Below are 11,624 nucleotides of genomic sequence, written 5' to 3'. Positions count from 1 at the left end.
TGCAGTAGTGCGTTTGTAGCGCGCAGCCATATTATGAATGAATTTTATCACATCACCGTTATTCGTATACAGGCATTAAGCTACAAACTTCCGTTAATATCTAATTGGCTCTACCTCGGAAATATATTTTCATATATGTTATCCGAAGGAGAATTTTTTTTAGTTGATAATAAGTTCTTCGTCTCTGGGGCTTGAACCACAGAAGACAAGAACTCAGGACTACAGTGATGCCTTAAACGACACTGAGTTCAATAGTGATGTGTAGGTGGGAGTTGGTATCAGCTTACACCTCCCTTAATAGCCCTGCTGTTTCAGGTGTCACTGTAGTCCTGAGTTCTTGTCTTCCGTGGTTCGAGCCCATGAGAAGACGAACTTATTTTCAACTAAAAAAATTCCCCTTTGGGTAACATGAAAATATATTATTTCTGAGGTAGAGCGAACTGGATATCAAAGGATGTTCATAGCTTAATTCTTGTATATGAATCACGGTGATGTGATAAAATTCATTCATAATATGGCTGCGTGCAACAACTGCACTACACGGTTAACATGGCAGAGGTGGGTTGATATTGATTCTAATTACAAATACCTGTCGATAGTGATTTGCAGGTGGGAGTCGGTATCATCTTATACCTCCCTTGATGGCTGTTGTGTTTAAGGTGTCACTTTAGCTGTGAGTTCTTGTCTTCCGTGGTTCAAGCCCACGAGACGGCGAACTTATCAACTAAAAAAAAATTCCCCTTCGGGTAACATATATGAAAATATATTATTTCCGAGGCAGAGCAAATTGGATATTAAAGGATGTTTGTAGCTTAATGCTTGTATATGAATCACGGTGATGTGATACCATTCATTCATAATATGGCTGTGTGTGAGACAGACGCACTTCACGGTTAACATGGCAGAAGTGGGTTGATATCGATTCTAATTTTAAATACCTGAGTTCGGCAGTGATTTGTAAGCGGGAGTCGGTATCAACTTATACCTCCCTTGATGGCCGTGTCGTTTAAGGCGTCACTGTGTGTATATACCCAGAGACCTTTGATTTTTATCCTAAAATCAAATTTGACCTCAAAAATAGATGAAACCGCTTGGGTAAAATTGAAAACATATTTTTTTGTAAAGTTTAATGCCCAAGCATCACAAAAAAGTAGGTTGTCTATTTTTTGCAAAGAAAAAGTACTCAGTGACATATGCTCCCACACTAATATGTCCAAAGAACAATAGATGGAATTAACATCTCACCCAAATGCAGGCAGTGCGGTATGAAAGACGAGACCATAAACCACAACCACATAGCAAGCGAATATCTGGCGCTTGCACAGAACCAGTACAAAAAAAGGTATGATTCATTAGCAATTACTAGCAAAAGCCTTCCACTGGAGCTTGTGCAAGAAACACCAGCTAGCTTGCAGTAATAAGTGGTACGGACACCAACCTGAGGGAGTGATAGAAAATGATCAGGCAAAGATCCTCTGGGACTATGTTATCAGAACAGATAGGGTGATATGTGCCAATAGACCAGACTTGACACTGATTGACAAAATCAAGAAGAAGGTATAACTCACTGATGTTGCGATACCATGGGACACCAAAGTAGATGAGAGAGAAAGAGAAAAAATTGATAAGTATCAAGACCTGAAAATAGAAATAAGAAGGATATGGGAGATGCTAGTGGAAATTGTACCCATCATCATAGGAACACTAGGCACAATCCCAAGATCGCTGAAAAGGAACCTGGAAACCTAGGTGCTGAAGTAGCTCCAGGACTCATGCAGAAGAGTGTGCTATTAGAAACAGTTCACATAATGAGAAAAGTGAAATACTCCTAAGGAGGCGGGATGCAACCCAGAACCCCCACACTATAAATACCACCCAGTTGAATAGGATGACTGAGATAGAAAAAAAATTAATAATAATAATAATAGTAATATGAATGGTATTTTTGTTGAAATGCTCAAGGATTCAATTGAATATTGGCAGAAGATGTGTATTGAATCCATTAATGTTACCCTCTTTTGTTTAGTAATATCTGTAGTGAAATCTGCTAATTATGAAATACTAATAATTAACAATTTAATTGTTTCTTCCATTACAGAAAATGTTTGGGGGTGGCGATCATGATAGGGTGCCACACACAAAGGTAATCAATTCTCTGATGTGTATTATGGTGAATGTAATTAGGGTTTGTGTATTACATGCTATTAATGATAAAATACCTTATTCTACATGCACATATCTTAGTTGCATCACCTGTTTTAGTTTAACTAAACCTTCCACAAAGTATAGGAAGAACCATTGCTGTACTGACATTCCCATCAGTGCATCTACCCTTATTTTCATGTGTATCTCTGGAGTGTCATCATCTCAGTTTTCAGCTCTCCCAAGTTCACCTTTATGAATTTATCACCATACTAGTCTAGTCTGTCTTCATATATTCCCCAGTTTCTGTAATTAGATATGTGTGTGTGCATGTAAATATAAAAACCAGTGATTGTCCTTTTCCTCCATAGGATTGGAGTGAGTTCCCATTGTCTTATTTTCTCAGATGCTTGGTTGTGCCCAGCAGAAAGTCATTCTTTAAGAAAACTCATTTCCCTTATTTAAAATTCTCATGGTGTACAGTCTGTGACCAAGTATCATAAAAGTGGAAACACTTTTATATTTTAAAAGTACAATAAAACTACTCTATGTTTTCATCTAAAAATAACTTATTGTAAAGATAACTTGCATTTTTTGTACCTTATTGTATTGTAGTATATTAGTAACATACGATGCCTTCAACAGAAAATGCTTGGTGGTAGTGGCCATGACCTTGGCCATATGGGTGCCTTTAAAACTTTTATGAAGGAACACAGCAAGGTTTATGCTGACCATGCAGAATTCAAACGCCGGTTCAACATTTTCAGGCAGAATATGAAAAAAGTATACATCCTTCAGCAGAATGAGCGAGGGACTGCTAAATATGGTGCCACAAAATTTGCTGATCTTACTGGTATGTCTGTTTTCTTTGTTTGCCTATAAAAATTTTTGTTATGTAAGAGAAAGCAAGCTGTATCATGTAGACTAGAGTAATATTCTTGATATGTAAATGTTCAAAGTAGATTGAAAAATTTTGGAAGTAATGCTGATGTTAGACAAAGAATATCATGAAAAATTTTGGAAGTAATGCTGATGTTAGACAAAGAATATCAGCGTTTGACATTTTAAAGATACAGTACATAATGTATTCTTAGTATTATTCAAGGGAAAGAAGCAACATATTTTGATAATTAAATTAGGGTTTTACTTTTTTCATAAGCTAATTTTTTAAACTTGTAATTGTATTCTAGAATTGGAATTCAGAAGGATACTGGGTTTGCGTCGTGATATGAAGCCAGAGGTTTCGAAAATGGTTTCTGCTGAAATTCCCGACATAGATCTTCCTGTTGAATTTGATTGGAGGGAGAAAGGTGTTGTGACGCCAGTAAAGAATCAGGTTAGTTTTCCAAATTTGTTGTACGTGTTTTCAGTGCCTACTTTGCTATAAAAGTTTTTCAAACAAAAATTTTGCTGGTAAAATACTTTTTATGCATCATCATTTCATAATGTTTTTGCCTTTTGATCACCCAGCATCTGTGACTAAAGAAGTGGCCATAAATTTCTTTTATCTAGATCAAAGTCTCCCCAAAACGAATATTAAGTTTGTATCAGAAAAGTTAGGCAGCAAGTAGTCTGCTTCACTGAAAGAAATGAGTTAGAGCTTTTATAATCAAAGAAGTGCAGTAAGTCAGCCTAGTCTTCATTTTTGGATAGTTATGTGCTCCATTCCAGTGTTAATTTTTTCATTTCACATATGCCTTCCTTGTGGTATTATTGTATTTGACTTCTTTTTCAATGTAGTAATCCTTCAGTTGTCCAGGTTAATAGAGCCAAGGGCGTGTCGGATAATGGCAAAATCTGGATATGGGTGAGTAAAAAAATCTAGTGGTTTTCAAGGACAACTCTGTACCCTTCCGTACTTATTCTTGTCAATACTACATAACTGTAAACACTTAATATGCTTATAAAAACAACCATCTTACTTTAAGCTGAAAACTTTATGGAAAGGGTATCTACCTTTTTTCCCCATATTCTCTCTCTCTCTCTCTCTCTCTCTCTCTCTCTCTCTCTCTCTCTCTCTCTCTCTCTCTCTCTCTCTCTCTCTCTCTCTCTCTCTCTCTCTCTCTCTCTCTCTCTCTCTCTCTCTCTCTCTCTCTCTCTCTCTCTCTCTCTCTCTCTCTCTCTCTCATGGTTTTATAACGTGTGAACTACATTATTGACCTGGGCTAGGTATTACAGTAAGTATTTGTGTAAGTCAGATGGGCTATTAGCTGTATTTAAGATAAAGGTAATGGTAATGAAACTTTTATTTTACATACTGAGTCAATTTACACTATTATTATCATGTTATATCATCATTGTAATTGGCTGCCACATTTGTAAAGCTTACATTCTCAGAATCAGTTGATTGAGCCTACTGGCAAAAGGATTAGGAGAATAATTTTTTAGTTGCTAAAAGAAATGCATTACTACTATAATTATTATTTTTATTTTTTTACACAAAATAATAAGTAGAATCCCTCAAAATCACACAACAGCTGTTTCCTGGTTTGTTTACATTATAGCTGATGTTATTTATGTCAGTTCTTTGGTAAGTGGTTGCTAACCGAAAGAAATGGTTATGAATTGTTACATAAGCCATAAGTTTGGTACATTAATATTATTTGAAAGCCTAGCATACGACAATCTACTGAATATGAAATTCGTTATGTTTGTAGTATACAAACTGTTTGTGCATGACATTACAAAACCCTTTGTTTACATTTTTAGTACACAAGGCATTTCTTGATGATGACTGTTTAAAGCATATTCTTTTTAAAAACACTGCTAAAAAATAGTTGATAATTTTTCATTTCATTGGAATTAATGATTTTTCATTTCACTTCATAATATCACTGAAACTTTACTTTTTGTGTGTGTGTGTGTTTATATATCTATGTGGCTTTTCATCAATGTTGACGGTGCCGTCTCTACAAGTCTACGTAGTGTGTGTGTGTGTGTGTGTGTGTGTGTGTGTGTGTGTGTGTGTGTGTGTGTGTGTGTATTTCTAGTGTGGTATCACGTTTGCCATTTGTCTTTTTTGCTTGATTTACTGTACGGTATTTTATTAAAAGGTTCAGTTGACCAAGTATGATTACTGTATCACACATATAACAGTACACAAGGGAATATTTTATCACTGTTGATGTTTTATCTAAGGTGTTGTTTCTCTCTCTCTCTCTCTCTCTCTCTCTCTCTCTCTCTCTCTCTCTCTCTCTCTCTCTCTCTCTCTCTCTCTCTCTCTGTGCACATGATTGCATTTATCTTTGGGTTGTAAAAATCTATAATGAGAGAAAATATAGTAAAAATGTAAAAGATAGTGTAAAATATCAATAAAGAAGTCATAAGCATAACATGGAGCGAAACAAAGTGTATCAAGTCAGACTTCTACCTAGCCCTCTTCACCCATCCAACACTGCATTCCCACCCCCTCCCAGCCAGGGAACTGCTCCCCAGCTCTAGCCACCTTCCAAAACAACTCCTTTTTTACACAGCTTACTGTCCCTCCTCTCCCATGGCACACAGCCATCCAATCCACACCCCCCCCCACCTTGGAAACTTCTCATGGCTTCTCCCACTCCCCCAAAGCCCTTTCTCAGTCTCTTTAGGTGTAAGGAGTGTTAGCAATATTTTTCTGATGCCAAGCAGCATTGCCCACCATCGGAGAGCGGTTTTTTCAAATTTAATTAAATTTATATATATACAGTATCACATATTATCTTTCGGGCCTTAGTCCTTGGTCCAGGTGTGTCGGACTGTGTCTAGTTCTAGTAAATGGCTATCTGGATAATTGAAGGATTACTGTATCATATATCTTTGGGGCCATGGTCCTTGATATGGATGTGTCGGATAATGTTGAGTTTTGGATAATGGTGATCCAGATCATCGCGGGATTACTGCTCTGAGTTTGCAATCTTTTATGTAACTTAAGATACTGTATTGTTTTTATGTTTGGTACTTAAGCATGAATTTGTTAAGTATACAGCACTTTACAAGGAGTGTAATGCTGATACACCTCTACTTATGTTGTTTCAACTTCTGTCCTTTTTTTACTTTACAGAGATTGTTTTTAAGTAAATGGAAAAATAAAATTCAACTTCACAAATCTTTGTGCAACTTTGGATCAACCATCAGTATTAAAAAACCCTAAAAATAATGATAAACACTGTGACACATGATGAAGTATAATGGACTCAAAGATGAGAGGGCATTTTCCCTTATCTTCAGCAAAGCTGAACCCAGTTTTCCAACGTCAGAACCTGTTTGAGTCGCTGAATATAAATATACAAGTGCCTTTAATAGTGAAATCATTGGACAATGAATAAAATGAGAGTTTGTACACACCTGAAGTTTTTATAAAAAAGTTACTCATATACACCAGAACACCATAGACAACATACAATAGAGCATATAAGCCAAAAAGGTCCACATTATGCAATATATACAGTTGGATCTAAATCAGAGCACAGAGTGGGATATGCTGCAGTGTCCTAAGACAAAACTTGCCAGTTCTCTTCCTAACAATGCTTCAGTATTCACAGCAGAATTGTGTGCAATTGCATCGTCTTTAAAAAAATTAAAGAAACATCATTCAATAATTTTGTGATTTTTAGTGACTTGAGAACTGCTGTAGGAGCTATTCAGAGTTACATATCAAAAAATAATATTGTATAACAAATTAAATTATTTCTCCGTAAGTTATATGCAATATTAATGGGAAAAGCATAGAAATATGTTAGATCCCTGCCCCTGTAGGGATCAAAGGAAATGAAGAGGCAGATAAAGCATCCAAAGAAGCAATGACCTATTGGGTCCCAGTGCTTGGCCTCAGGCCTAGACCTGGTATTTTATTCTAATCCTTCAGGTCAGCCCTATGAGAGCTGAAAGTCAGCTCAGTGATCTGGTTAATCTACTTTATTACTACTACTGCTTTATTACTACTACTGCTCATGTGGGAGAGGCACCAGCCAATCAATGATGAGCACCACAGAACATCTCCGTAGGATTAAAACCACTTTCACACTAGCTGTCTCCACATACATACAACCAGAAACTGCTTTTTACAGGCCATTCCATGAGCAGGAGCCTGTTTGGGCATACTGCCAGCTTAATTTCAAACAAAAACAGCCTTTTAATTCAGCAGATTTCCGAATTTTGTTTTTCCTATGTTGAATCGTACAAAAAATATTAACAGCCATATTTTACATTTCCTGTTTTTGTACATAATTATGTATTGTGTTCACAGTATATTAGTAAAATGGAAACATTCCTAAGAGTGTGTGTGTGTGTGTACCCTTCCTTTCATGAAATGAACATAGGTCAATTGCAGTCACCGTAAAGAAACTTCGAACGCAACCCCAAATCATGATGAAAATGAGCTCGATCTTTTTTTATTTCCACCAGGAGTGATTTATTTCTTCTCATTCAAATCCAGCAGTGTCATGGGTCTGGGAATGGTAGCCTCTTCTCGTCTAGACAGGCAATGCTGGATAAGCAGTTAAAGAGGGTGGATGTCAATGTATTTGCTGTTGGCCCTTCTTGTAATTTTTTATGCTATTTTTTGAGCTCCTGTGTGCTTATTGATTAGAAATGCTTAAAAAATCTCTTATCAGTTGTGAATAAGACTGAGATTGTCATATTATGGAGAAGTGGGAAGTCTATGACAGCCATAGCAGCAAAAGAGATGGGCATCTCCAAAAGCACAGTGTCAGTGTGGTACCAGCATGCTAAGGAAACTGACTTAGAAACTCCATTGCAACTAGGAAAAGGCTCTGGAATACCAAAAAAGGCTAATGAAAAGACTGACAACCTTATTAAAAGGGTTGCTTTGAATCATCCATCAATGCCAGCAAAGATTTCAAAAGCAGAAAATCCCATGTTGCTTGGAAGTGTCTCAGAAAGAACTGAACAACATAGTTTACAGAAAGACAGTGGTCTCTCCTCTTGCGTTACTGCAAAGAAGCCTCTCCTTTCAGATGCCATGAAGAGTAAGTGAAGGAAGTTTTGTAAAGATCATTTGGACTGGACTGAAAGGATTGGGAACAAGTTATATTTAGTGGTAATCATCCTTGCACATCATTCATAGTGCTGGCAAGAAGGTACGAAGGCTCCGAGGATCAAACCACTTTGCATCAAAGCACAAAATCAAAACTGTAAAGCATCCAGCTTATGTGGTGGTATGGGGATGTTTCAGTGGATATGGGATAGCAATGGTGTATATTTCCTTACACAGAGTACAACTATGAATGGTGTGAGGTATGCCAATGTTTTAGAGAATGTACTTATTCCTTATAAGGCACTATTAGGTATGTGAGTCTTTATGCAAGAGCGAGCCCCTTGCCACTGATCACAAGACGTTAATGAGATATTTAAGAAACATAGTCTCTGGTTGGTGCCAGGACCTAGGAGTTTTGGTTTTAGGGCACGCACTGCCAAAAGTAGCAAGCTGCTGATAGCTGTCCAGGAGACCCTTCTTTTCCCTTCCACTGTCAGGAGGAGGAAGAGGAGGATACATATAACAATGATAAATTTCTGGAGGAGTATACATATAACAATGATAAATTTCTTTTTAAAAATCCTTGCAGGGAATGTGTGGATCATGCTGGGCCTTTTCTGTAACAGGAAATGTTGAAGGCCAGTGGGCAATCAAGCATAACAAGCTCATTTCTCTCTCAGAACAAGGTTGGTATTCAAGAAGTATTTTGTCCAGATAGAAATCCATATAATTTTCTGACTTGATCATTGTAATTCTGCTTCTGTGGGCAAGTTCTAAGGAATGAGAAGCATGTAAAATCAGAAGAATAGCATGATAATTTTTATTTTTTTCAGGTAAGAAATTAGAAGAAGCATGTTAAGTCAGAAGAATAGCATGATAATTTTAATTTTTTCAGGTAGTTGTATATTATACTTCATAGAGATAAGTTTCCAGTGATTTTTTAAGAAAATTTTCTTTGCGAGATGATATGCAGCTGGAATGGCTCATTTAAAAACTGGTAAAATTTTGTAAATATCACTATTGATAGTATTGTTACTAGTACTCATTTGTATACAGATTAAATTCTTGTATTGCTTTCTCAGAGTTGGTTGACTGTGACACAACTGATGAAGGCTGTAATGGGGGAATGCCTGAAAATGCGTATGAAGCTATTAAGGAGCTTGGTGGTCTCGAGACTGAAAGTGATTATCCATATGAAGGACGAGATGATAAGTGCCACTTTAATAAGACCATGGTAAGTTTATATTTAGTTTTTTGACCTAATCAGTGGCCATTGAATTGGTGGTATGTACAGTATTTTCATGCCATTAATGTAGAGAATTGGGTTGTTAAGTTGTAAGTAAAAATTGAGTAAAGGCTGCCAGAAATTTATAATTACCATGCATTCGGCATTGAAAGGACTTCTCCGCCTCCTTAGTTCTTTTACTTTGGCAAAATTTTTTAGTTTTTGTTTTGACATGTTCCTTTGCCACAGGTCTATTGGCAGGATTATGTAAAAACTCATGAAAGAATTTTAATGAAAGTTGGTGGACAGAATATTAAATTTTCCAAGTTTTGTATAATTTTCAGTATTCTTAAGATATAACAAAGTAAATGTTTTTGCTTCATCCATAAAACTGGGCCACAATGCTGCTAAGCCCTAGTATCGGTAAAAATAAAAAAATAATACCAAAACACCGAGACATTCACTTTTATTAGTGAAAAACTGAAAAATTGTGCCTATGTTGAAAATGGTAGTGATTGAGTTATAAGTACAGTAAATGAAAATTATATAAACAACACAACTGGCAATGGGTATTTAAGTTCAGGCTATATGATAAACGTAGATATATAAAAAAGAATACACCCGATCTTCCATTTTCACGTACAAAATAAGTTTCATACCATACAAACAAACATAATTATTACAGCTCCTTGGAAGACAGATAAGCAGAAAGGAATTAATTGGTTAGCGATGTTAATTCGGTTCCAATAAGGAGTTTGAAAAGCTATTTTGAAAGGGTTTTTATCATTGCAAATCTGAAAATCTGAATGGAAAATAAATGATATCTCTTTAAGATGATACATACATTTGCTTCATCTGTCAAAATCTGATACATATTCTTTTTCCTTTTATGTATTTCTGGTATGAGCTGGGCCCTGTAGTTTGTGTACCTTGACAAAGCACACTTTCGTATTTGAATTAGTCTTTCAGCTTATTGTCTCTCCTGTATGGTAGGCAAGCAAGTTCTTGCATTCAGGGAATGCAATTTCTCATGTTTATTTGCCATACTTATATTCAAATTTTTGCCAAATGAAGCTTTGTATTACAGGTATCGTACATTGACATTGCGACTTCCTACATTTCTTCTAATCCATGGTGGCATATAATGATGATGGTTGGGTACTGTTGTTAAGGAATGGTACCATGGTAGTTCCTTAGTCAACAAGGGGTGTTGGTTGGGGGACTTAGTGTCCTATCATCTCCTCTATTGACGGTGGGGGTGCACTGTTTGCAGTAGCACACTCATCACAGTGGTCAACCAGACACATTCCAGGATGACGGATGTATGACAGACAAGTTCGGTCACTAGGGTCATTGTTAGCAACAATTGGTCATGACACCTCGACATTTTGAAGAATTGTTTGATCTAGGAAGACATTCAATTGCTCCTTCAATCTCGACACCCAAAGATGCACGATTCAGCTGTCTTTACAGACCGTGGCCATAACAGCCATCGACCATGCCACATTGAAAATAGCGCTTCTCATCTGATCGGCAAAGTTAGCAATGATTGGGTCAGGTTGGTACTTGGATAGGTGACCCCCTGGAGCACTTGATTCTGTTGATGTCTAGGAGACGTCTTTTGCATCCATGGTCAGAAATGTTGGTACTAGTACGTACTTGGATAAGTTACCTCCTAGAAACTTGAGATGATGTTGGTGCCTAGGAGACATCTTTTGCATCCATGATTCAAGTCTTGGGCTTACAACCTTCTGTCATTTTGCCCAATTCGTCTCGAGATCAACACCACCTCCAAAATAAGTTCTGACAACTTGTTCTTGGCTCCTACTCAGTCAAGAAGTGGTGTCTGGGAGCTCCATTTCTTTTGACTTGATGTAGTTACACTCCTGTGAGGTGTGGGAGATGTAAGCAGTAGCTGCTGCTGCCATGGTTACACTATCCTCCTCCAGAGATTTTTCATGCTTTGAAACATTAACCAGGGTGGCAGACTCCTACACTTCCTTTCTCGGAACTTAAACGCAGTCCTTTTTAGACTTTCAAGAGTCTCAAGATGCAAGATAGACACTCCTCAGTGTGATAGCAATGACACCACAGTAGTGCCATGGTCACCAAAAGGTCCTAGTGCCCTTTCATCTACTCTATGGCAATGCAAGTACATGAGTAGATAGAAGTACATTCAGTAGAGTGGCCAACCAGACATCCCAAGCAAGATAAATGTAATTATAACAATTATTTGCTGAAGTCAGGAGATAGGGACAGTTGATCTTGGCAGTTTGACTTTCG

At 37.1% G+C, this 11,624-nt stretch overlaps 1 protein-coding gene across 8 annotated transcripts in view; it reads left to right on the top strand.

Annotated features, from left to right (window-relative positions):
- LOC136853983 (cathepsin L-like) overlaps positions 1–11,624 on the top strand; it is an 88,422-nt gene that overhangs the window by 48,976 nt on the left and 27,822 nt on the right. For all 8 annotated transcript variants that reach the window (XM_067129905.1, XM_067129913.1, XM_067129909.1 and 5 more), the window contains 5 exons: positions 2,099–2,143; positions 2,788–2,995; positions 3,333–3,478; positions 8,706–8,802; positions 9,199–9,350. In XM_067129905.1, coding sequence (XP_066986006.1) covers positions 2,099–2,143; positions 2,788–2,995; positions 3,333–3,478; positions 8,706–8,802; positions 9,199–9,350 — 648 coding nt within the window. The remainder of the gene's footprint in view (positions 1–2,098; positions 2,144–2,787; positions 2,996–3,332; positions 3,479–8,705; positions 8,803–9,198; positions 9,351–11,624) is intronic.

Source organism: Macrobrachium rosenbergii, chromosome 28 (assembly GCF_040412425.1).
Source record: "Macrobrachium rosenbergii isolate ZJJX-2024 chromosome 28, ASM4041242v1, whole genome shotgun sequence".
NCBI lineage: Eukaryota > Metazoa > Arthropoda > Malacostraca > Decapoda > Palaemonidae > Macrobrachium > Macrobrachium rosenbergii.
This window is presented reverse-complemented; position numbering and strand designations above follow the sequence as displayed.